Here is a 27,278-nt window from a genome sequence, read left to right on the forward strand (position 1 = left end):
CAACTATTAAACACTTGGGCCTCTGTAAGAAATTAAATTGTATTTTTTAAACATTTCAGTTTTCACTTCTAATTTCTTCCCTTCTTCCCCACGACATGTCCTGCAGCACTGTTTCTTAGACCCCAGCCTAAGACACCACCAGCATTAGAAGTGCCTAAAGAACAACAGCGCAAATCTAACCACAATGCACTGTCATGCTGTGTCTTGACTGAAGTCCACAAGACTGAGACCAGAGGAGCGGAGACATCTGGCAGTACCACCCCAGGGTCGGAACCATGCCCCGCACCAGGGACGCAGCACAGGATCCGGCTTGAGAGCGCGTGGTCTTGTGCAAAACACAAGTCAAGCATGTAAGACTGCTGTTTATGACCTATCTACAAATCTGCTTCCAGCCCTCAGCTACGCCACTCAGACTTCCAGGTTCCCAAGTCGCTGGTCCCAGGCATCTGCTGTTCTGAGGAACAGAGACAGGAGCTTATCATTCCCGTGGCTGAGGGGCATGATGTCAGGCGGTCTGTGCACAGAAACACTGGAAACAAGACTAACACAGTGTGAATGCTTTGTTCAGTGCCCAAGCTGTGCAGTCTCTGCTCCTCTAAGGACCTCTGACACTGGAATTTTGGGTTGTCCAAACATCCCAGAGAAGGACCATCTATTACAAGATCTCTCAATGTAAGAGAGAGCTGGATTTCTCCTCAACTTCTGCAATGTTCCCCAGAAACATCAAACAGAGGTCTTCCCTTCAGGAAACCTGAAGGACTACCTGTGTAGCCTGCAACAAGCAGGTGTCCACTGTGGCATCTAGATGAGTGTTCAGATGTAGCTCTTGAGAGCCAGGTTTCTGAAAGATGGGAGTTCTCAACAGTCTAATCCCAGCCAATTTTTGAGAAGCCAGCATGAGAACCCACCTTCATTCAACTCTCCCTCATGAAGAATCATCCAGAGACAGGACTCAGCTTGACAGCACCAGGACTGTGAGCCCTGTTCACATCACTCATCTCCAGGGCCCACGTGCCTGCCAGCAGCAAGTCACTTCCAAGCTAGCTTGATCTCCAAGTGGCTCCTTGAAAGGATGCAGTATCTGAGGGATGAACCGAACGGCATCAAATGGGAAATTGGCCTGAGACATGCGGTGAAGATAATCTCTGCGCAGAATAGCAGTCACAGACCATGACACTACTCAGCTACACCTAGTACAGGAGTCCTTTGCACAGTCAGGCCCCTCAAGATACAGACAGAAAAATCACCGCTGGTAATACCCGCGGGAAAAGACCAAGAAGTCACCTTGTCAGAGTTAAACTCACAGAGCTCTAACACAGGCAGTGACAGGTCTACGTTGCAACAAAGCCAAAGAACAGACCCTTTGAACAATGTTTGTTTTATCAGTGATAACTGGAGAGGAGACCACAGTGGTGAAAAGTGGTGCTAAGGTAAGATGCAAAGCTGAGCTGGCCTGACTCCAGCATCAAACATCTGGTATTGAGGAAGAGATCTGAGAAATCCCCAAAAGGGCAAAGTAACAAGGAAAAGGATTTAAATGAAATCCCCCAAATTCTCAAAAGGAAAGAGATGAGGCCAACCCCAAAATCAGCACAGAATTTTCACAGCACCCTGTCCTCAGGTAAACCAGACAGTGCTGAAAGTCAACCAAAGAGCTCCAAGTACGGGGCCCATCCAGATATTCTCATAGCTCTGGAGCCTCCCAGCTACCACATAGCCACCAGAGCAAGACCAACAGCCTTGTACGCTCCCCAGAGGAAGAACAAGGTCTCCACTTAATGGAGAGCAAAGACAGTGATTTACAGGAGTGAAACACCTCAAAAGAGATTGAATGCTGAGAAATCAAGCTGTTTGCGTGGCTATGCAGTGAGCTGTACTGTATCTGAGCTGCACTAACTGATGATAGCACTTACCACTGTATCCCAGGGTGGGTCTCACTGCCCTCACCACAGGATAACTGCTGAGCTCCAAGGAGCAGCCTACGAGACCATCAGTCAGGCACATACTCCTGTCTTACACAGGCTCTACTCAGAACAGAGAACTGGATCACCACAAGTAATGTTAGGGTGGAAAATGACTGAAAGCCACTGAGGAGGTGAACCAAAGATTGGAAGGAAAAACAGAAGGTGCGATTAGTCTAGAAACAGGACAAGCAGTTGAGAGGGGAACAAAACACAAGCAGCTGCTCAACACTGGAGCACAGGGGACAGCTGAAAGAAAGTGAAATGGTGGCCGAAATGGCACATGCTGTCCTATGTAGCCATGTGCAAGGTCTGAGAAAGGCAGAGACTTCGTCAAGTCTCCTCTCCCTAAGTGCAGAACAAGCCTTCTCCATCCTCAGGTGATGTCATGTGTGCGCTCCAGCACATGCATGCAACAGGAACCACCTCTTAATGTCAAAATATCCAGCTCCTGAGATCAGTTTTGCAGCTTGTAGTAGTAAAGCTAAAAACGTGACAGCAGTATAACACATGTTCCTGCTGGCTTCATTTGCATTATCTGTTTTGGCTTGCAAAAGCTGGTCTTCAAAGATGAGCCGTGTCAGAAGTCTCCTATGATCAGGGACTGTACCTGAATCAAGAGAGAGGTCCTGAGGCAAGTGGGAATTTTACAGTTTGCCCACTAGATGTGTGGAAATTAGCACAGGCCCCCCTGGACACATGGCCAGAGGAAGCTGTTCACCCATATGGGGAGGGCAGCTGGTAGATCCTGCTCCGGCTCCAGCTCCTCACAGGGCTCCACGCAGCTGCCAAGGGCACCTGTGCAGAAGGCTATGCGGTCTCAGAAGAGGGGGACTGGGGATTCAGTCCCTCAGATCTTTGAGGAAAAAAGAAAAAAATGTGTATGGAGAAGTGCAGGCAGAACAGCCAGAGCAGTCTGAGAAAAGTGACTTGGCAGCCATTGCTGTTGTAGCATTGAAATTACTTTTTTCTTTCCTCCTGAAGATTTCATGAGGGATATACATATTTGCTCTCTTTTTAAGAAGGCGGCAGAAGTGGGAAATTAACCACTTCATCCTCTACTGACACGAAGCAAAATTTTGTCCTGGTATAACTACCGCCATAATTATTTCAATGCTTTTAAGGCACTAAATTATCTTACTCTAAATGTGTGTACACCCAGGACCACTGACAGCAGGGCTGCAAGCATCAGCGGGCTCACAGTCAGAGTCTTAAAGAACACCATGACAGCAAAATGTATGCAGTAAACAGACAGTCTAGTCATTTTAGCTGAAATAATTAGTTACAGACTTAACATTTTGCTTTCATCCTACACACTATTTAGAAGAGAGGATCTGTTGAAAGCACATTAAAGATGTCTAAATATAGTCACATTAATAATTGACATGATAATCTTGATTAGCAGATATTTGCATCTATCCAGCACAAGATTTTTCAGAATCACATTAAATTCACATTCACCCTGCAGACAAAACTGTATGAACCGAAAGGCACAGGCACAGTTGCACAGGTTGCTGTAAAACACGACTTCAGACTGTCTGCAACGTCTCGCTGCACAAAGGCTGCTGCCTTTAAGAGGCACTAACCCACCTCTCAGGTGAATCACTGTCTGCGTCCTGGGCGCCCGAGCTGCTCCGGAGCCAGGAAGTGAGCGGGAGTGCGCCGCTCACCTACCCTGGCATGTGAGTCATTCCCAGGAATGAGAAAGCCAGTCTCTCCAGTTGCTCCTGGCCAGGGGAATTTTGACTCTCTGATCAGGTATCGCAAAAAAAGCCATCGGAAGCAAAAAAGCTTACTTCCAGATATGGTTTATTTAACTACCTTATCGCAAGAAATACTCTCATGCCTCCTGTAGTTTCAAGATGCATTTTGGAGGAGTCTAAGGCACTTTCGAGATGCAGCTCAAAGACAAGTGGAAGGCGACAATGGTGACAGGTAAGTGATCTTTGGGCATCTGAAAAGCATTTGATAAGTTGTTCTGTGAATCTTCTTGCTTTTAACCACCCTCAAGTGAAAAGAAAACAGGAATTAAGATACAATTGCTGAAAACCAGACTTGGAACCATAAACTGAATATCAGATCAATTAAAAGTGTGAAAAGTTCTCAAAATAGTGCAACTGTACTAACCTTTTATTCATTCATTAAATGTTACTCATTGTCTTTTTCCCAATGGCGAAAAAATGGTTTTCTACTAATCATTCCTTCTAAGATACGAATCGAAGTGCAGGAGGGGCCATGGTTTCAATAACTTACTTCCTGACAGAGCTTAATTCATATCAAGTAAGATTCATTAACTATAACATCTGAATTGGGTATAAAAGGTTTGTACTGTATTTCTTTTCACCTCTTTCAGTAAAGGAAAGCATACTTCAATTCTCTTAATTATATTATACAGCATAAAGGTTCTCTTCCTTCATACTTCACTCAGATCATGTTAAAACTTGTCAGGTTCACTGGAAAAACCACATAGCTCTGAACAAGCAACTGACAAACTATAGGACTGATTAGTCTCGTACTTTGGGAAATATACAAGGCACTTTCAAAAACCTACATCATTTAAGGAGTATTTTAGATTGAAAAGGTTATTCTTAGTTACAAAGAACTGAAGGTAGCAGTGCAATTAAAGTTTCTGTATGTTAAAAAACGACTTGCCATTTGTGCATTATAGGGACTGTAGACATCTGCTTTCTCATTACACGTGCTTGGTCTGTAAACTCTGGTAGCATTTCACACTTTTTTCTACCTTTATAAAGAAGATTCTGCAATCTTCTTTTAAAAAGGGAAACCGGGAAACTCAGGCAAGCATTCAGCCGATGTAACTGTTTCACTCCCAGAAGTACAGGCCCCAGATCACATGAAAGCTGCCAGCATTTCTCCGGTTATGAGCCCGCTCTGGCGGGCACCTTACTCTTTGGGTAGGCAGCCAGCTCTCGGGCACCAGCCAGACCTTCTCCCCTCTCCCCACTCTACGGGGAGGGGGAGCTGGCAGCAGCTGGGGAGCACCCCCCGGCGTGCAGGACTCGGGTCAGCCCTTGAAGGAGGGAGAGGAGAGCAGGGGAGCAGAGGAGGGGAGAGAGGCGGAAGGGCGTGCAGGGACCTCAGGAACAGAAAGCATCTGTTTGCATTAGGGGTGTGTGACAAAAAAGAAGCAAATCTTCAGCAGCACCAGCCACCGATTCCTCCTCCCTTCCCGCAGAAGGTTGCCTTTCCCAGCTCAGCCCTGCTGTCTCACCCTCGGCTCCCCTCCCTAGCTGCCAGGGCCACCCCGGGGCAGGGAGGGAGCGGGGAGACCAGCTCGCCCAGCACCTGCACCCTGCAGCCTGTCGTGCACTAGCACGCACCAGGGTGCTGGAGCGCCAGAGTCCTGTGGTGCTGGGGCGTCAGGAGCCGTTCAGGTCCCAGAAGCACAGCTGAGCCGGGAAGACACCCAGGCAGGGCGGCCAGACAGGGAACGAGCACCGGCAGGGAGGCAGCAAGTCACAGTCTGGAGTTTGTCCAACACCAAAGCAGCCCTTTGGAGGCTGGATGCTGCTTCTCAACTGGGAAGCCTACTCCACTCACTGCACACAGCCCAAGATGGGATATAAAGGGGGACGCTCCTTCTGCTCTTTTTAGGACAAGTCACTTGCTCGCCTCCCCACAGCAAAGTTCAGAAAGACCTCTTTGACCAAGCGAGCATGAGGAAAAGCCAGTCAAGACATCTGCAGTAAGACTGTAGCATTAAACCTGAAGTGTGCAGTATTTATTAAAAGCTTGGAACCAAGGGAAAATGCACCAACATAAGCAAAGAGCTACAGACCCACCATACTGCTGTCAGCTATGAGGGCTCTGTAGGAAACCAGGCTGCAAGAGACACTAACCCCAGTGCTGCCAAGAAAGCACTAGAGGAAGTCAGTGATACTAAGTCCAATGTTTCAGCCGCCTTAACCCTTCCCAACATGAAAAATTACAGTACCTTCTTAAACAAAAAAAAAGACAACTCACACCCCCGATTATTAAAAGCAGGTTTCCATGTCTGACCAACATCAAACCTCACATGAGATACTACAATAACCACTACTTCTTGTTTTTCCTCGGGAAAATGTCAGTGACATATCAAAGTGACAACTGATGATGAGCAGTATAAATCAGGCTTCTGTCACCTTCACTGCAGCAGCAGCTTCCTCCACTATACAAGGAACAACCAAGAGCTGGCAACGCAGTTGGACCAGAGGAAGAGCGGCAGCTCTCCGCAGCCAGCACCCTGAAACCCCGCCCAGGATTTGCAGTCTGTCCGTTTCTGAGAACCACAGACAGAGCGAGGACTCTCCAGGCTGCCCATGAAAAATCGGGCTGAACTTCTCCCAATCATACCCCAAAATCCCCCTCTCCTTTTCCTTCCTCTTTGAAATAGTGGTGTTGCTGCAAGTAGCTAACGTGGTTAATTGTGTCGCAGCAGTATATACTGAAGCACAAAAAAACCCAGCTGACAACAGCAGATGAGGATTTTTTTTGTCCTTTTGCAATGTGAATTTGAATTGCATATAAAAAACTCAACAGAAATTGCAAAGTAAAACATCTAAAAGTGAGACTGGAATTACTTAAAAGTTTAAATGGCACTGTCTACATGCATGTATTGGTAATAAATTTTTTTTTCCCCACGAGGTGTTTTTTTACAGTATCCCCTCTAGCATTTGAGAGACGTGACAGATGCGCAATAGCCAGAGCTACAGTGGATGGAAGTGTAATGCGATCACATACTTTCTTCTTTTTTTTTCTTTGTGACCCAGACAACATCTTGACTGTTTTTAAAGTTTCATTATGAGCTTTTTAACTTAATGGTTTTCATTGCATAATACCAATAATCAAACCCAGAGGCTAATATTTTCAGCAAAAAGCTCCAACAAAACTAGCCTGACACCCAAGAGAGTCTTCACCTTGCAGGCATGCTGCAGAGCAGAGGCCTCTCAGGAGGTCTCTGCTGCTCCCGGGGCAGAGGAACCCGGGGAACGGCTGCGTGGCACTGCACTCTGCCGTAGCGCTGAGCGGAGCAGCCGGCTGCCTGCTCACCTGTACGGAAGCCAGCTCCTCTGGAAGGAGCTCAAGACCACCCAAGCACCACATGCTGAAACTTAATAACCAGTTTTTGCTTTTTGCCCGAACTATTGTGTTTATAAAACTTTTTAAATTTAAAAGACTATGACTTTGAGATAATAAAGGACACTGGATAAGTAAGGAACAGCCTATGAAATGGAAGGGTGATTATTTGACAGATTTCCATGCTGCCCGTTGTGCCAAGAACAGAGCCCACGAAAACACAAGCAGAACAGGAATGGAAAGGCTGGGAGAGAAACTTGTGAAGAGACTGAAAGAGGGAAAAGTTGAAGTTATTATGAAGAAATACACGTAAATGTGAATCTGCTTCCAGCATCTGCCTTGGAAGGGAAGACTAGAAACGTGACCTGGTGAGAGATTAAAACTGTGTCTTCCAAGCAGCAGAACTGTAATCCAGTGGGATGGAAAGGGGACAAAGTTTGCAAACGACACCAAACTGGGAGGAGCAGCTGATACTCCAGGGGGTTGTGCTACTGTCCAGAGGGACCTTGACAGGCTGCAGAAATGGGCCCACAGGAACCTCATGCGGTTCAGCAAGAAGTGCAAAGTCCAGCCCCCTGCACCAGGACATGCTGGGGCGCTGGCTGGAAAGCAGCTCCGCAGGGAAAGACCTGGTGGACAAGCTGAACATGAGACAGCAGCCTGCCCTTGCAGCAAAGCAGGCCAACAGCCTCCCAGGCTGCATTAGGCAAAACATTGCCAGCAGGTCGAGGGAGGTGATTTCTTCCTCCCGGCTCAGCACTGCGAGGCCACACCTGCAGTGCTGGGTCCAGCTCTGGGCTCCCCAGTACAGGAGAGACATGGACATACTGGAGCCCAGCACAGAGCCACAAAGTTGACTAACACACCAGAGCATCTGACGTACCGGGGTGGGCTGAGAGAGCTGGGACCGTTCAGTCTGGAGAAGGGGGCATTGAAGGGATCCCATCAATGTGTACAAATACCTGAAGGGACGGTGCAAAGAGGACGGAGCCAGGCTCTTGTCATTGGTGCCCAGCGACAGGACAGGAGGCAGTGGGCACAAATCGACACACAGGAGGCTCTGTCTGAACATGTATTTTTGGTGGTGGTGGCATTTTGGTTTGGTTTGGTTTTTTTAATTACCATGAGGGTGGTCAAGCCCTGGAACAGGTTTGCCAGAGACGCTGTGGAGCCTCCATCCTTGGAGATACTGCCTGACCAGACACGATCCTGGTCAGCCAGCTGCAGCTGATGCTGCTCTGAGCAGGGAGTTGGAGCTGATGAGCAACTGCAAAAGACAACGTCAGGAAGGAGCTGAAGACTGCAGGTGGAGGCTAACCAGGCAGCAGTGAGCGGGTGGTGGTGCCGGGCAGCCAGAACTTCGGGACTGCCACCTGCACCTAACCCCACTGAGAGCGCTACACATGCAAGTTGCATCTTGCATGGCATATTCTTAATGAGGGTTCAAAGAAAGCAACTCTATAGGGTTACAGCTTCCACTATCAGTAGATTTTGTGCAACCAGAAACAACCGTCAGCAGCATCTTCTAGAAAGAAGCAAAGGAAACATTCCAGAGTAAATCCTTTCCTGCTGTCTAATTAGAGGCTGCCATACTGACAAAACAATAATTATCCCACCTCTGCCAACCATTGCATTGTGCTTTCTTTTAAAAAAAAAAAAAAATAGAAAAAAAAGCAAGCAATTGCAACACATAGCTCCTCTTCTACCAACAATGGCCATTTACTTGCTGCCCAACAGGATACCATTTCTGTTGGCAGTTCTCTCCTAACTCTTCACGTGAAGGCAATTGCAGCCTAAAGGAGATGTACTTTAGCACTACACTTCATACCAGACTGCTTTAGAAGTGGCAGGCGAAGTGCTAGCCTCCTCTACAGAAAAGACCAGCCTGCATACAGCCAATTGCTGCAGTCAGCCTGCAAAGAGCAACACACAATACACAAGACCAGGGCCCACGATAAATGTAGTTTCTGCTTTTTGGTCATGAAAAAGGCACATGCTTGACATTAATGCAACAAAGGACTGGAAAGCATTTCTTAAGCATCACTTAGGAACTATTATGCATATTCAAGAGGAAAGAGAATTCATGCATCTTTCGGTTCTGCAAATAAGTTTAAAAAATAAACAGTCTTACAGTAATGATTAACACCATTTACTAGCTTTTGTAAGCTCTGCATAGAAAATCTGATTCAAAGTAAGTATTATTAATCCATGAACTTTTAATGAGGAGCAGTTCAAAAGACAGAAAACAAAAAGAACTTGATCATTCAGGCAGCATCCCAAAAAGGTCTCATGTCAGAGCTATCCCACATAGGGGAAAATAAGGGTTCATAATCATTCACTTGAAATGAGAAAAAAAAGAACGGTTACGTTTGGACAAGATATTCCAAAAGTGACTTTGAGAAAATTAGATATGTCCAAATAATTTTATTTTTTTTAAGTGAGGAAATCATGTTATCCTAAGGGCATATTCCCCAAAAATTGAGACTTTTCAGTATTAAATAGTATTATTTAATGCTTACTGCCGCATTCTGCGACACTCAGTTCAGGCTCTCCTGCAACTGAGTAAAACAACTGAGTTACAGGTGCAAACTGAATGTGAGATTTCAAGCAATACCTACAGTAAAGCATGGGTAGAGACTGATGCAGAGAGCATAAATGAGCACATTCAGCTGGTTACTCGATGCAAGGTAAATCTAGCCCAGGTACTGGAAACATGAATGGTACTTTTAGCTGTCATATATAAAGGACCAAGAAGGACTAAACCCCAAATTTCAGTAAGAGACTGCATGCGGGAAGCTCTATAGGTTACAGGAATGGTGCACAGATAATTCTTCTCAGAGACAGCTCTTGGGCAAAATGACCATGGGGAAGGAAGTCTCCATTCGCAGCGTGTCTCAATGCGGATGTGGAGGGACAGCTTCTCCCACATGCGTACCGACACATGTCAGCTCAATGTTCGGCAGAAGCTTCCACGGGGAGGTATGCTCCCTAACCACCAGCATCACGTGTCTTCTATCAAAGACAAATGCATAGGATAGGGCAAGGACAGGATAGGATCCTGGAGACAAAAGAAGCTGCTCCACCAGCTGAAGGCAGATGGAAGCAAGTTGTGTCGCAGCTTGCCCAGGGCCGGGATGCTGTGCTGTTCAGAGACGCGCGAGAGAAAAGTTAGGCTGGAATTGAGGGGGAAGTTCAAGGAGGAACCTGAAAACCAAGAAGGGGGTTTTGTACTAGATACTGAAGCAGACAAGAAGCCTTCTGAGCAGAGGCAGTGGTTCCTGTTTCTGGATATGACTAAGCAGACAAGCACTGTAAGCCACAGCTGAAGACAGTTATACCCTAGTTCTTATTTTTCCAGCTGCTCCGCAATTCAGTCAGTTACGCATGGCAGTGTTACTGCGTTACAGGGAACTAGCACATACTGTCCACATGCCCATCCGCCACTGCACTCCTAGGAAGGCAGGCATTGGGAACTGAGGGCACAAAGCCCCACGGAGGGCTATTTTCACCCTCTCCCCAGCCACCCCATGTTGAAGCAGTTCCCAGTTTGAAGCACCCAACACGTGCCAGCTGGCTGAGTAAGACACACAGGGTGGTGGACACCACCTTTTAGCTCAGTCAGCCTTTGGCTGGCACGCAGGTGCAGGCACCCCAGGTCTCTACCACTGAAGCAGAGCCTGGCTGAGGCAAAGGCACCCCTGGAGCTCCCCACCCCACCGCAGGCAGGGCCAGCGACACCAGGCTGCAGGGCCATGCCCAGTCAGGAAGCATCTCCCAGTATGGAGATCCACAGCCTCCACGGGCAACATACACCCATGTTTGACCACCCACACAGTAAAAAGTGTTTTCTTTTGCTCAGACTTAATTTCCTGAGTCTCAGTTTGTGCTCACTGCCTCCTGTCCAGTCAGTGGGCACCACTGAGAAGAAAGAGCCGGGCTCCCTCCCACCAGGTAGCCATGCAGGCTGTAGGAGCCCCTGAGCCTTCTCTGCCCCAGGCAGAACCACCTCAGCTCTCCCAGCTCCTCCACAGAAGAAAGACGCTGTACTTGGTATATGATTACATCTGAGCACAAGTGGCTGTGGTCCTGCAGTGGACAGGAGTCTCTGACTAACGCAAACCCTGGCATTACACTAGTTCTTGCCACCGTTCACGCTGCTGCCAACAGCATGGCATCTCTTGGCACAACTGGTACAGAAGCACAGTTCCAAGGACAGGGATGTGACAGCTAGTAAAATGCAAAAAATAAGAAAGTGTGCAAAGCACAAGAGAGTAAGAGGGCCATACTCACTCGCTGTAGGTACAAATTCCAACAGGAATATCGAGTTATTCCACTATGCATTAACAGTACATTAACATACACTTTTACCAAAAGGGAGATGGACAATTTTTAACAGAGGCCTCTGAGGAAGTAAAAGCTTGTAGTGTCCTACTTATTGGGACTGGGCTCTCTTTTAGTGAGCAAGGAAGAGCAGTAAGGAAGATAAGTAGATGCAAGCAGGGAAAACTAGAGCATTAAGGCTTGCTCAGGTGATGCAGTATAGGAGTAGACTGAAATAAAGAAGAGAGCAGGGACGCAGGCTCCACTTGTCTGCATGCAGAAGCTTTATGCACACATACACTTACCCCGCAGCCTACACTGATGTTTTTTTCCCCTAAATCTTTACAATTAACTCAGTGATTTGGTTCTGATGGGCTACAGAAAAGAACATAATTGTAGCAGCCAATAGCAAATTTCTATTGTTTACATTAATTCTGTCATTTACCAAACTTCATGGCGATGAATGCAGATGGACTGGCAAGAGGCCACACATCAAAATGTTATGTGCTCAAATAAAAAAAAAAAAAAAAAAAAAATCACTCAAAACTCTGCAGCCCTATGACCTAGAATATTTAGGCTAGTTCACAAAAAGAATTTTCTAATTTTTAAAAAGTTGTAAATAAGATGAAAAAAGAGCAATTAGATTTGAGGATATAGCATTTCTTTAGACAGTGAGGCAACTTAAAGCCTTAGTCATTAGAAAAACTATACAGTCATTCCCTACCCATATGGCACTGAAGTCTGCCATGCAGCCTATTATTTAATTTCTCATCTGAGGTTGTATCAGTCATGCATATAAACCAGTCTATCAACATCAGCAGTAAAAGATTACCTCATCTGTGAAACAGTATGTAGTTAACTTACTTACATTTAATGCAGCTGACAGCCTTTAGGGGACTGATAGAAAAAAAACAACCACTGATCAAGTGCATAAACTACAAGATGTAAAAAGTATTCTGTTTTAAAAAGCTACTTGAATAAAGGAGCAGCTTCTAGTGCATCTTTAAAACTACCCAAACAGAATATATGTATATGGAAGAATGAGACAGCTGGTTAGGATGAAATTGGTCAGAAGAAAAGTGTCTGGAGAACTGGACAGAGAGTGGAAAAACAGCATTGCCCAGCACAGAAATACCATATTCAAACAAGTAAAAAAGCCCCTATCAGAGTGTGTAGTCAGTGAACAATTGCAAAATATCTTAAAATACTTTTTAAAGAGAAGGCAGTCTTCATCTCCCATTCCAAGAGAACACATGGAAAAGGGTGAATTCTCCATATGTGGTAACTTACTTCCTCCTCCTACAGTTTGCAATATAGTGGTCTTTATGGTCTTTATCACAAAAAAATGAAGCTTCTGGAGTACAGGGATACACCAGATTTGACTCAAATGAGCCTTGGTCACCCACCCTACCATGTAAATAATGAAGCCACGCTACTCCAAGTGCTCTACCACAGTACCCCTTAGTCTGAGAGACTTAGGTAGGAAACTATGGAAACACCTTGGGACTGGTGAGTCTAAGCAGGATCATCTCCGTGTATCCCAAAACTTTGTCACACGACCAGATCTGTGCAGTAGGGACCATCATGCCTGCACTTCTCTGCTGCTCTGCACAAACCTGTTTGTTTGAGACCTTAAAGCTTCAAGGGAAAGTCTTTAGCACATAATTAGGGCAGCCATCAGTAGGTGTTGTCTCTCACCTCCACCCCATGCATGCACTAAAGCCTCTCTGCTGAGCTCAGCTGTGCCAGCAAGGCAGGATACAGAACACTGCTCATGTAGTTTAGCTGTCACAGTTTACATTTGTGAAGAGTTTGCTGCTTTCTTTTTCCAACCCATATTTTATTGGGATATTTTTGCAACATGTTTTAACATTAAAACCATCAGAAATAAGATGACACAGATGTCTATTTAGAGGCTTGATCCTAACTGGTCTGCAGGAACAATGAGCAAGCTCCCAGTATGGCTTCCAGGTGACCTGTATTTCCCTGGGCAATTAGAGTGTGGTCACATCTTCACTGGCCAGGAAGATGCATGTGGCAGGGATCCTGTATGGTCAGTACTCTGGGCAGGAATCAGGAAGCCCATACGGGATTCGCTGAGAGTAAGCAGCGCTGACTTGAAAAGCATAAGAGATGGGATGCTGCTGCTCCTGTCACCCATGCAGCACATTCCCATGCTGCATCTGGAAGAGACAACAGAGCACAGCCACTAAGCAGCCAGGCTGCTTCAGCAAGCACAGGTTTTGCATAGACTGGGGAGGTAAGCAGACGAGTTACAGGGCAAGCACCAGAGCAGTGCTGATACTATCAAACCCCAAGGGGCACAGGTGAGACCATCACAGACCGAGGACTGTAACACGTTCCCTGGGGTGGTAAGAAACATGCCTGTCTGGGCAGTGCCTTCTGTGACAGTGATTTAGCCATTTCTGATCCAAGTGATTGCAGTCCACCCTCTGCCGTAGTTTTCAGCTATAAAACGACAGGCTAAATCCCAAGGCTCAGACTAATAGCCCAGTGGATTCAGCGAACAGTACCCAAGAAACAAAACACTACCCACCAGGGGAAAGAAAACTGGATTTTGATCACTGAACTGGGGCTTGAGAGTCTTAAGGATGTTGTGGATGGCCTGTCTCTGCTGACAGTAAAGCACATGATGCAGACAGGAATGGGAACAGTGCAAGCTGAAGGGAAAGGCCAGAGCACAGCAAAGCAGAGAACCCCGGCAGCAAGGGAGCTCCCTCACCAGTGTCAGAAAACATCCATCAGTTTTCTGATGTAAAACAAGAGACGGAACCTTTGGAGAGCGTAGGGGCTGTCTGTACATGAAGAGGCATTCACAGATACTACCTGGTGCTAGATTTTTGCAGTCTCTTAGTGACAACATCCACCTAAAAGGATGGATGCAGGGATGGGAAAAGGCAGGAGCCTTTTTTGACAGGATTTACAGCAAATCCCTTCAGGACCTGGAGTAACTGACAGAACACAAGAAGTCCATTTAGCACAGATCTGATCCTCAGCTCCATCAAACCCTGTAGCGTTTCCCAGGGTTACAGCATGGGAACACGGGAGTCTGCAGTCGCACTGCCTTGAATCTCAGGGAACACAACCGATGCTTTACTGACTTCTCTGGACTGAGGATCTGGGAGTGCACTTGCCTGAAGAGCCTGAGAGCAGGGAGCTTTCCAGGCACCAGGACCAGGAATTACGCAGACTTAAAAGGAACTCTGAAAAGCAGGGAAATAAGCATCTGATTTGCATAAGAAGACAGATATGCATCTTTTCATAAAATCACATATTCTTTTGATCTTGGTGCCTCCTGGGCAAAAAAGGATAGCTGCAAATTAAAAACAACAGCAAAAAAGTGATAGGTTACTGCTTCTCAGACCAAGAGAAAACAAAATATCTAAAATACACCTAACAATCTCATTATGGACCCCAATTATTATCAGAGCAAACAATGCCAGACAAGAAGCCAAACTGACAAAAATCTTAAAATATCAGAATTAAAATTTTTACAGACGCTTTAAAATGTAATGATTTGCTTTAGTGCCATCTAGTGACAATTCAACACAGTTCATAACAGTGGTAATCACATAAAACAAGTTTAGATCTGTAGAAGGGCTTCAGTAATTTCATCAACTATTCAGTCCCATATGAGAAGCAGTCAGGTTCAGTGTAACTGCTGAGATCAGAACTATTTTGCTAGTTTTCCTATCAAAACTTGTCACCAGAAGGTGAAGCATGGAAAAATCAATGCATTTGCATACTGCAAGAGTAAAGCAATAATCTAGAATGTAGTCTTACGAATCAGTGTTGTCAAAATTTCTTTTAACAATGTCAAAACATTATAATGCCATCATAGCATAAATTAGATTCTGCAGTTTTTCAGTATTCCCTGTAGCCTGGCTTCACAATACTCTGAAGCACTTCATTCAAAACCATGAGAAAGGAACAGGAACTTACAATTTCCACCCCAATTTACTGGATACATTATAAAGTTATACATACATATCTCATAATTACATATGAAACTTTTTGACTTCGAGAAGTGAGAGATGACAAACTTTAAAAAAAATTCTACTCTCAGGCATCCGTCACTGAAATGTCAAAGATCGCAAATAAACAAACAGGACGTCCAAGCAAGAGATGTCAGGAATAAGGTCAAGGGCTTTTATAAAGGAGTAAGAAACGAGTTGTAGCGGCAGATCATAACAAAGCCATAAAGCCATTAAACCAGCATGTTCTGGTAGTTAGAAGACAAGCTTCACCTACTGCAGTAACTGGGATGGTATGTTAGCAAATACTTGTACTCTAATCTATTTTTAAAGCTTAGTCGGTGGTGTAGAAATACCCGCTTGGAGAGTATCAAATCTAGTACCAATTTAAGAACAGAACATTCTTGGCCAGGCTGTTAGAGTCACTAGTCACAGTCCAGGTTTCTGCAAAGGTTTAGTCCAAACTTTTGAAAGAAATCAAAATAAGGAAAACAGGTTTTAAAAAGTTAAAATCCAACATTTTTTACAGAAGTTAGCAAACTTGAAATGAAGTTTGCTGGGACAAAAAATGCAGTATCATGCATCTAAGGACAATAAAAAAGCCTGCTACACACTAGCACAGATCCCTGTGAAGCACCGAGTGGACAGAAAGCGTGTCAGAGCTGATCCCAGCGCAGCCGTTTGCCACCTACCTGATGCAGACATGAGGAACTGAGATCCCAGAAAATGTTAGATGAGGTGCTTCAGTGGTGATAAGGAACTCAGCCACCAGGAAACAAGCTTTTCTTAAACCTCATTTGTAGAGCAGTGCACAATATTTGTCAATGGCATTCAAGGAAGGTTTACCTTAACAGGATCAGATACAGAGAAGGGTGGTGTCTTCAGTTCTTGCAGAAACACATGAAGGCTTGCTTAATCACAGTACATGACATCTCAGTACAGTGAGAAACATCCCTCTACACTCAGAGGGCCAAGTATCAGAGATGGAGATGGGTTCTTCAAACGAAAGGCACTGGTACAAGAATATGCAAGACAGAAAATAGTCATGGAGATGTTCAGGCTGGAAATGAGGATAATGTTGCTAAATATTATAGCAATAAAGCTCCAGCACAGCTTTGTTAGTGAGGTGGAGAAAGGGCAACAGTTTTAACAGTGAAACTGATAGCCTTACAAAAACTAACGTGGCAGGATTGCCTGCAACGATGCAGCGGATGCTCAGCTGTAAGTGAAGATGTGGCAATGAAGCCCTCGATAGCAGAACATCTGTGCAGGATCCAGAGATCAGCCATCAGCACGCCTCAGCCCTTTCCTTGGAAATTCTTGGAGGACGCTCATTTCCCAAAGCTCCTCTCCACGCTGGGGAAAGCAAGCTGGGGTCTTCTGTTTTTCTTTGGTTTTAATTCTAATTTATTTTCCCCAGAATGTAAAGCTGGCACAGCCCATGCCGCATCCTGGATCTACGGCTGCCAGTGGGACTCCTGAAAAGCATTTCAGCTGAAAACCTACAGCAACACAAATGATGGGGTACAATTTGTCCTATGGAAAACTGCCAGGTAAAATAATGTTGGAAATTTAAGTGATTGAGAAGTGTCTATTGTATTACCATCAGTTCCTACCAACATTTTAAAGAAATAAGCCATTTCAGAAAAGGCTGTCTAAATACTGCCAAGTGCTACCCCTGTGGGTGTCAGTCCTGGGTTACCACACCAGCCAAGTTCAGAGTATAAGCAATATGAAATAAAACCTGCTACAGTTTTATGAGAGAATTTATAAGTCTGAAGTTTTTCCACAAACATTTACGCATGAAATCTTAAAATCCCCAGAGACTCTGATTTTTAAATACATTTAAGTAAGCTAAGTTTTAAATTAGCATTTTACTAGGCCCAAAGAGTCTCTCCAGAGTCCTGTCTCATGATAAACAGATCATCTCAGCTCACGAGCAGCATTCTGTCAAGACAGCCAAGAGCTGACAGCCTGTAATTTTGATTCATAGTTCGTTCCCAAGATGCTGGCATGCAGCTGCATTTGCCCACACCCCTACACCAGACCAGCGATGGGCACCGCAGACCTCGGCCTGCAACGTGGGGAGCGCCCGCTCGGATGGCGGGCGGATTAAGGGAACTCAAATCCTTCTCACACTTCGCTAACCGGATTCACTGGTTATCTCTACAGAGAATTGCCAGGCTATTTATCTTCTTCAAATACTGCAAAAACGTTTACTTGCACAACCCCCCCGCCGCCAGGCTGGCCAGGCCCTGCTGCTCCCCCCCGGCCCGCGCCCGCCTCACCCCGGCTCACCGCTGCCCCGGCAGCCAGCGCCAACCAGAGACCCCGAAAAGAGCCGTAACCGCCACGCCTGTGGAGCACATCCCAGCAGGCACTGCCCCGTGCCGCCGAGAGGGACGCCGCCGCCGTCGCGGCCACGAGACCGGGTGGCAGGGACCAGCCCTGCACACGCTGCACAGCGCCCAACCCGGGCCTCACCTAACGGGTCCTTCCAACAGCCCAAACTCAGAGCGTCTTCGGCGACAGAAGGGCTGCGCTGCTGCCTGTCGCCATGCAGCGTTCTCCCCACCAAGCCGGGCTTTCCCACCTCCTCACCCGCAGGGCGGCAGCAAGGGCAGGCAGGGAGCTCGTCGGTACTATGGGAACCTCGGGAATATACACGCACTCACACCCTGCGGTTTTTCCTGTCAAACTCTTTGCAGAAGCACGTTCATATTTCAGCAGGAAGCACAGACGTTGTGCTCAGAGGCTAGCGAGCCACAGGCATATTTATTTTGACACGTGCAATACTTCAGAGCATTGTTTTAAACTCAGGTTTTCCGAGCTGGTTAATCCGACCAGCCTCCGGAATTGCCCACAGATTGGACATTTTCTAGAGGACAATTCTAAAACGGACCCATTTGTAAAACACTAGAAACATACTTTAAACGTGTTGTTTTCCCTCATTCCCACAGATGATCGTCTGAGCCAAGACAACAGGACCTCACCCAACTCCACAGCTGGCTTACTCGGGAACTCCACGCACAACGAGTTCACCACCATCGTCTTGCCTGTGCTTTACCTCATCATTTTCCTGGCAAGCATCTTGCTGAATGGCCTAGCAGTGTGGATTTTTTTCCACATCAGAAATAAAACGAGTTTTATATTTTACCTCAAAAACATCGTGGTTGCAGACCTTCTCATGACACTGACGTTCCCATTCAAGATAATCCAGGACTCGCAGCTGGGACCGTGGCACTTCAACTCTTTCCTGTGCCGATACACCACGGTTCTGTTTTACGCAAACATGTATACCACGATTGTGTTCCTTGGACTCATCAGCATCGACCGCTACCTGAAAGTAGTGAAGCCTTTCGGAGACTCCAGGATGTACAGCATCACCTTCACCAAGATCTTATCTGCCTGTGTTTGGGTTGTAATGGCGTTCCTAGCTTTACCAAACCTGATTCTTACAAACGGCTACCCGACAAAGAAAAACATAGACGACTGCATAAAGCTGAAGTCTCCCTTGGGAGTCAAGTGGCACACAGCTGTCATGTACATCAACACCTGCATGTTTGTAGTGGTGCTGATAGTACTGATAGGATGTTATATTGCGATATCCAGGTATATTTATAAATCGAGCAAACAATTTATTAGCTCATCAAGCAGAAAGCGAAAGCATAACCAAAGTATAAGGGTTGTTGTGGCTGTATTTTTCACTTGCTTTCTGCCATATCATCTGTGCAGAATACCCTTTACTTTTAGCCACCTAGATAAAATTTTAGACGACTCTGCACATAAAATCTTATATTATTGTAAGGAAATGACACTGTTCCTATCTGCATGTAATGTCTGTCTGGACCCAATAATTTACTTTTTCATGTGTAGATCATTCTCACGAAGGCTGTTCAGAAAATCAAATATGCGAACCAGGAGTGAGAGTATTAGATCACTTCAGAGCGTTAGAAGATCAGAAGTGCGCATATACCATGAGTACACCGATGTCTGAAGTCACCCACACAGAGGCTTTTGCTAATTTGTGAGAATGTTTGTATATCATGTAAATAAAACATATCTTTGAGTATCTGACCACAGAAGTTCATTACGGAATGTGGAGACATACAACTTTTCTGTTTCAGCATACCCAACACCCATTTCAAACGTCAAAAGCTTATATCCACACAGAGATCAGGTTCACTTAGAGGGGTTTTCAGGGTTGTTTTTGTTGGTTGAGTGGGTTTTTTAAAGGCCAACAGAAGCTAAGGATGCCTCAGCTCAGAAAGCAACATGGAGCTCCAGGAGGCTCCAGCAGATATGGACAAGCTCTGGCCTCGGAGTGGGATCCAATGCGACAAGTCAACATCCCCAGGGCCTGGCGGATGGCCGCTGAAGGGCTTGCGGCAGGTGAGGGAGAGGGGAGGAGGTGGCACACGCTCCTGCAGAGACCCTTGGTGCGCCCACAGGCAGGGCGGCTGCCGGGACAGGGCAGCCACAGGGCTCAGTCTGTGGAAAGGGCACTTTGCCGTCAGCATCTGGGCTTTTCCTCTCGGGCATTTGTGATGCTGGCAGCACCATCTCATCCACAGATCAAACCTACCAAAGTGCTTCTCACCCCTTTCAAAATATCAAACATAAAAAATTCAAATACAACCCTAGTTTAAGTCTCTTCTCAAAAAAACCCCAAAACACCCAAAGACTGTTAAAACAGCTTTTAATTCCCATTAATCTCATTCTAAGTAAGGACACAACAAAAAATGTCCCTTGAAAGACTTGCATGTGACAAGACTGAGGAATCAACATCAAGCTGAAAATTCAGTTTCCAAGCACCTTCTATGCCTGCTTAACACAACAGGAATAAGACTTAAAGCATTAGGAAATTATGTTCAAAATTTTTTATAACTTCGGCTGCTTTCAACTCTTGGAAACAAGAATTGTGTGCAATAAGCAGATAAAATTCATTTTTGGAGAGCAGTTCAGGCAACACCTTCAGGGTATTATTTTACACTGTGGTACACGCAACCAGAGCAGAGGAAATATTAAAGGGGAGCATCCAAAATCAAGGCAAGAAGAAAGGAATAATAAAAGACCAACACAGCAGCTGCTGCATGAGAAAGTGTTGACTAACCACTACATTACGTAAAAGAAGAAACCAAGTCCTGGAGATGTCTAATATTGAGCTAATATTGACTGGGACACTTCAAGCAGTTTTAATGATACACTGTCAGGCTTCGCACCACGCGAGCAGTCGACAGCACTCCAGTTTTGTTTGTAACAAGGGCAGAAGAAACCAGAACCGCTTCTCACAACCGCTTGTGCAAACATTCCTGAGCTGGTTTTGCACCAGCTCGCCTGGCGGTGCAGGGCAGGTGGCCGAGCTGGCCAGGCCACCCGTGCCAACAGGGCGGCGAGAGCCACCACAGGGTCCAAGGCTGCTCCGGCAGCTCCTCAACACTGGGACGTGATGTGGGGACCTCCCAGGGTAAGGCAGAGGTAGAAAGACAAGTTCTTCCTCCTTTGATGGCTGCACTCTACAAAGGAGGCCATCTCCCACCGAATGACACAGGCACGTGCCCCGGGTGCCTCCCGCACTCCCTCGGGAGCTCAGAGCATCTCGGCCAGGGGCCCCAGACAAGAAAGCAGGAACAGGGTGAGCGCAGGCTCCCCAGGGACAAGCTCTGCAGGGGCTGGGAGATGGATTTGCAGAGAGGCGGGGAACTGTCCCCCAGGGGCGTGAATGCAGTCGCCTTTAGCCAGCGGAGATCGCCCTGAATTCACAGCTCTTCTTTAGAACAGCCTGGGCACGCGGCGCACCGTGGCCCCACGCGCGGCACTGCACAGCCCCGATACCTCCTCCCCTCGCTCTGCAGCCTCCCCGAACACCCTCGGCGTGACTGGAGACATCAGGGAGGATATATTTGGCCACTCAAGGCTACAAGGATGTGTTTGTATCCAGTCCTGTAAAGGGAACAATGTTTACGTGAATCACCAGGGATTAAATCAGATTTGTTCAGAGTAAAAGCTGCTCATTCAAAAAATAAACAGCCAACTCAAAAAACGTAGATTGTAAGGAGCTGACAGGTGTTTTGAGCAATTAATTTTTACACGTATCTTACGCAATGTAGTGCAATTGAACAAACAGAAGATGGCAACAGTCCAACATCAAGTGCCTTATTCATATAAGGACTTTCCTTTTAAAAAAGAAAAAAAAGGTTTGAGAAGAAAATCCTAAAAATGCAGCATTCAAATATCAAGATAAAATACTGCATAAGAACACCTTTGATGAAGTTTTCTACTGAAACCAGGGTTGTTTTTTCTTTTTAATTTTTTTTAACCCTGTTAGTTTAGTTTTAGATTCTGTTTTATGCATAATGAAAAAGTTTAAGTGCAAGTATTATAATATTTGGATTATCTATTTGGATTAATGCAAGTATTATAAAACTACTTACATTATTCAGTGGGGACTATTTCTGGAAAGGAAGACAGGATATTTTGGATATTCATCCTACTTTATATAAAAATATTTCAAATGGCTAAAATACCACAGAATAAACCCTGTTTTCCAATCAGCTCTGTAGAAAACTGTGTTCACACACAATTTCAAATACTAGTTCTGGGATCAAATTTGCCATTTTGTACTCTTGGGGTCTATACACATACAAAACCATATTAAGAGAACATTTTTGGGACTGGGTTGCATAGTTTAAATTCTCGTAAGCACCAGATTAAATGGAACAGCATACTGGGTTGGTTTTGTGAAATGGTAATATTTAGGACTGCAAGATCAGTCATGTACAGACAGACATTAAAAATAACCAAAGACTCTCTTATTAGGTCTTATATGGTTAAAGAAAGCCAAGACTGAGTGCTTCTGGTCTCCTCTTTATGACTCAAGTAATAGCAAATCACAGAAGGGTTTATGGCTTGTTAAATTGTGCTCGATAATTACCGTGTTGAATTCATACACATACCCCCCACCACCACCACCCCGGTCTCTGCTTTGCAGCTATTCCCCTTTTAACACCTTTGCAACACCCACACGCTACAGGAACAGGCAGGTACACACAGCTTGTCTTTTCCACTAAGGGAGATTGCTACACAAAATCTTACAATAACAAGATCATTTATTTATGTGGCTGCAACTTTTTCCCACCCCACTTTGTGCCCTCCCCTCCATGTGCACATTACCCCGTTGCAAGGCTAAGGCAGGTGGCTCGTGCACATTCCTGGGTGTGCTCCATGGGCTCAGCATGCAAGATAGATGGGTATCATCATATTTTTACCTTCTTATAGCCTTCTCCAGTATTAATCTTTTGAGCTGAATTTTTCTGTGTACTATAAAGCCTATCTTGATCTACCCAAAAACATCTTTTGTCTTGCAAGAAGGCATGCAGACCCATTACAATAGGTTGTACCTCTGCCTGGAGAGAGATGCTAGAGTCTGCAGTCAAATTGTGAACGACTACAGATGGAACTACAGTCAAGCCCATTGCTAGTGGATAGGCTATTTGCAGAATAACTGTGCTACAGATAAGGATGGCTTTTCCGTCTTTATTGCCCACCGCTGCTCAGAAACCGTCACCACTTGCACCGTTGGAACTGATGCTCATGAGCCTGCTAGGCTAAAGGCTGCTCAACCACAACCAGGCTACGCGTTTCCACCAGGCTCCCTGATGCCTGGTTGCATCCAGATTCTTCCATTCTCAGCAGTGCTCCAGCTCCTCCTTACCATCAACAACAGACAGACGACTCTGTGTCCCACACACTTTGCTGAGCTACCTCCTATCAGAAGCAGATCACAGAACAAACACACACCTCCTAAAATTAAATTAAAATATCCTGACTACTAGACAGTATTTTAAATATATAGTATAGCAGAGTATTTCTATACGTAACGTATGTACACATACACACACACTATAGGATTCATCATATATATGCAGAGCTAGAAAGCTTGAACCCCCCTCAGAATCGTAACCTTTTTCCAGGTGGGTGGTGGACTTCCTACCTAACTCCAGCAAAGCCCAAAGAGCTACTTCAGTGGAAACATCCCTGTTTGTCCCTAACCAGGGACACAAAGGACAGGCGAGGAGGCTGCAGAGCAGGTGTACAGGATTCAGGATTCTCCCCTCGCACAACGGTGGAGTCTGCACACCAAGTGGTAAAGCTCAGCGATGGCTGAAAACATGACCAGATGGCCACCTACATATCTTCTAGCATGTTGCATACTCTCCGTACAGGACACGCATGTGCACATACTACGCTTTCTCACTACCCGCTTATTTTTTAACTAAAGGCTGCATTTACACAGGATTTCCTCCTAGGAGAAACAGTACTGCTGTTCCCTAGTAAGAATTTTATAGAAAAAAAATCTATTACCCAAAGCAAATGCACCCGGGGCGATGCCCTTCAAAGAATGGCCTAAAGATACCCTTTCCAGGGGACCAAAGAGATAAAGCAACCAGCAGTTTCTCAAAAGCGTGGTGCCACAAGGGATCAGTGGGGCATCCATGTGAAATCCCGTACCGGGAAGGGAAGACGCAGCCGCGCACTCCCAGCACACAGACCAGCCAGGACGAGTCTCTGCTCTGAAGCCTGACGACTTGAATGCATACAACGTTTCACTGTAAAATCACCCCCAAAATAAGTTTACTTTATCTTGACAGGATGCATCTGTGATAATCCTCTATCACTGGTTTATACACGCACTTACGTATACAACAGTTCTTTGAAGATGCTGTTTGTGAAATATTTTCCCAGGGCTACAAATGAATTATAAAACAATATCCTAGTTCCCAAATACCAGATAACTATATTTAATCTGTCTGGATTTGTCATGGAAATTTGGTCCTTAAAAGCTCTTCTTGAAAGAAAAAGGCACAAGAAAGTACATAGGAAAAGTCTCAGGCCCTGATCTATCGCTGTCATTTCAGAGAACCAGATCAGGTCAGAAACGTAGGTACATTTTGGTTGTGCAGTCTAAGACTCACATTTTTTAATAGGACACTATATGTGAAAAATGGTTTTCCAGGTGGAGGCAGGACAGCAGATCAGACCCAAGAATGCAAGGAGCTCACAATTCGTGAACATTAGTGATTTTTTACATTTAGGAAGCTTTGCATTACATTGTAATTGAGTAGCTCAGCCAGAACTTTCCATGCCATGGGCTTATTGTGGAAGAAATGTTATTTGTACGTGTGCTTAGAGACAGCTCCAGACCGCTACCTGTGCAAGATTTTTGTCACTATGTATATTATGCCCTTTACTTTCGAGGTTTCTCTAGCAATGACCTTTACTGTGGCTTTCCTCCAGTGCAGCTTCCTATGTGTCTTAAAAAAGGAAACTAAAACCCCACAAGTTCTAAAAATGTATCTTTGTATTGACGCACACCAGAATCTCATTAATTAAGCAATCGTAATAGCATAACTAGCGCAACAGTGATTGGGCTTATTCAAATGTGCGTCAGCCCCATTCCTCAGCTCTCCCCCCTGGACCCTGTGCCACCTTGTAAGGCAAAATATTTGCATTGTGAGTGACAGTGATGCCATCTGAATACAGCCAAAGACCTGATGACTAAGTTTCAGACAGATCCTTGTAAGGCCTCTGAAGGCTACTCAACAATGATGCATAGACATCTACCCGTCAGCATAACAAAACTAGGCAGAAAGTATTTGCCGGCAGCTTTGATAGGGTAAAAACCAAAAATCCAGAAGTCCTGCAATACTTTTGTAATTAGCATGCCTTCTAGTGGGATTATTCCATAAAAATACTTATCTTGTTCATCCCACTTTTATCAATTCACAGAGCTTGGCCACAGATATTATACAATCTATGTGTTTTCACATTTAGTAGGGCTGGAAGCACTGACAGCTTCATTAGAAGGTTTTGATAACGGGGCACAGACCTATAAGAAGGTTAGTAGTCAGAGGTATTGCTTATATATGGCAATGGTTTGGTGGCATAAGATCCTTCATTTAGAAAAAAAAAGTCTGAACCCATCAGCCACATTTGTGTTATCAAAGGCTTCAGAGCTGCCACCCCAACTTGCACTTCTGTCATCAGACACATGAAGAGCCAAATCACCACCACCAGCCCTTTCAGTCACCGGGTATGCTCTGATACGCTGCCAGTTTTCTCCCATCTCTGTCTATGAATCTGTATTCTCTGGTTCTGCTACAGAAGTCCATCAGCAGGACCATAAAAAAGGTTTCCTTTCATAGGCACTGAGCTCAGAGAAAAAGTTCCAATTATTTTCTTAATAAAACGATGGCTAGACCAGCAGAAGTGAATTTTGGATTTTGGGGGAAGAAAAAGAATTGTACGGCTAAAGGTAAAACACATTATCAGTTTGTTCTTAAGCCACCAAAAATATATGACATACAGCAGGGGTCTTCTGGCAATCACTGCTCACTGCTTGCTTTCTAACCCTTTGGAAATAGCAGCTGTATCTTTAGATCGTTAAATACTAAATTTGGCTGGCATTTTGGAAAAATATCCATGTTTGCATAGCAAAGCAACCCTTCAGTTTGCCCTGCTGCCTAGAGTCATTCCAATGGGGTGAAACTGTACACAGAGCTGAGACGTCCTACCCACCCTTTAAGCTCTTAATCCTTTGCTCCGGACAACTGTTTACTTCTCTCTGAAGCACGCAAAAAATCATCTGTGCTGAAACATTTAATCCATCATGGAACAGCAGCTTACACTTGAAAACATTGCATTTCTCCTTCTTTTGGGACTTCACATACTCATGGAGAGCTGCACACTTCAATCTTTTACTGGAGGCAACACTGTGACTGACATGCTTAGTTCTAGTTTAACAATTTAACAAGTTTTAACCAAGAATGACATTTCAAACCAAAAAGTACAGCCATGCCATTAGGCAATACATTTTGAAATTATGTGATTGTAGGGAAGTATGAAAAAGGCATTCCCAAAGTTGCTCACCCTTGGATCCTGTTATCTCTCAGCATATTACCATTTTTAAAACAATTTCATACCAATGGCTATGAAGCTTGAGCTGTTCGCTGCATCATGAGACCCGCACAACTTTTCAGAGAGAAACCACATAGCATCCATACATTCTAGCACTTCAGCTGATGTTCCAGATGACTTTGCCTGCTTAGAATTTACTTCCTTTTCCAATATACACTGGCTACTCGTGATCTTCAGAGAGGAAGACCAGTGACAACTCACTTCCAGTCTCCTGGCAAGTGGTGTTCTGCTTCTATTGCTCAAAAACGGCGGCCAGAGCTCGCTGCAGCTTCCCTGCACAGGAGCAGCACCGAGGCCCACTGCTGGCACAGCCCTCCAGCTCGATCCGTGGGAGAGAAGCAGCTGCTCTGAGCACACCAGGTATGTCCTGCCCTAGAACCAGCTAAACGGGAAAGAGCATTCTCTTAACATGGGCTTCTATCTGCACTGTGTATTGCTTTAAATTAAAATTTAGCTGAAGTCTTGGTAATTATTTCCATTATAAGCCATTTTTAAGGTATACATATAAGCACTGGCTTGTTCACAGGGGCTTACATGTTTCATTTTGTGTCTTCCCCTTTCCTGTTGAAGAAGGTAACAAGCTTTGCAAAAAATATGTATGTAAACAAGTTCCTGGATATATCAGGGCAGTAAAACACCCTGGTTCCATGCACAGCCTGGAGCTCTGGATATCTATAAACCAGTGCACCACTGCTCTATAAACCAGTGAGAGCACCACCAGAGTGGGCACCACTCTATCTGCCTTCCTTTCTATTATTTTCTTCCTAAGCAATGACTCCCGACCACATAAAAAACAATTTCTGAGTTAATTAGTATTTTGCTTGGAGTTAGTTCAGCAATTTTATGTTTTTATCAGAATATTATGAAGTTTTAAATAATCAAGAAACGAGATTTTGGACAAAAAGAGCATGTGAGCATACTAAACATGTATGCCTGGTTTACCGCTGCC

The 27,278-nt window shown here is 45.1% G+C and overlaps 2 protein-coding genes across 2 annotated transcripts in view; one reads left to right on the top strand and one right to left on the bottom strand.

Moving 5' to 3' along the window:
* Positions 1-27,278, bottom strand: part of MED12L (mediator complex subunit 12L) — a 155,016-nt gene that overhangs the window by 61,496 nt on the left and 66,242 nt on the right. The window lies entirely within an intron of this gene.
* GPR87 (G protein-coupled receptor 87) lies at positions 16,872-19,349 on the top strand. The gene is made up of 2 exons (XM_059822800.1): positions 16,872-16,905; positions 18,313-19,349. The coding sequence occupies exons 1-2, from the start codon at positions 16,872-16,874 to the stop codon at positions 19,347-19,349; spliced, it is 1,071 nt and encodes a 356-aa protein (XP_059678783.1).

Source organism: Gavia stellata, chromosome 11 (assembly GCF_030936135.1).
Source record: "Gavia stellata isolate bGavSte3 chromosome 11, bGavSte3.hap2, whole genome shotgun sequence".
In the NCBI taxonomy this organism is placed as follows: Eukaryota; Metazoa; Chordata; class Aves; order Gaviiformes; family Gaviidae; genus Gavia; species Gavia stellata.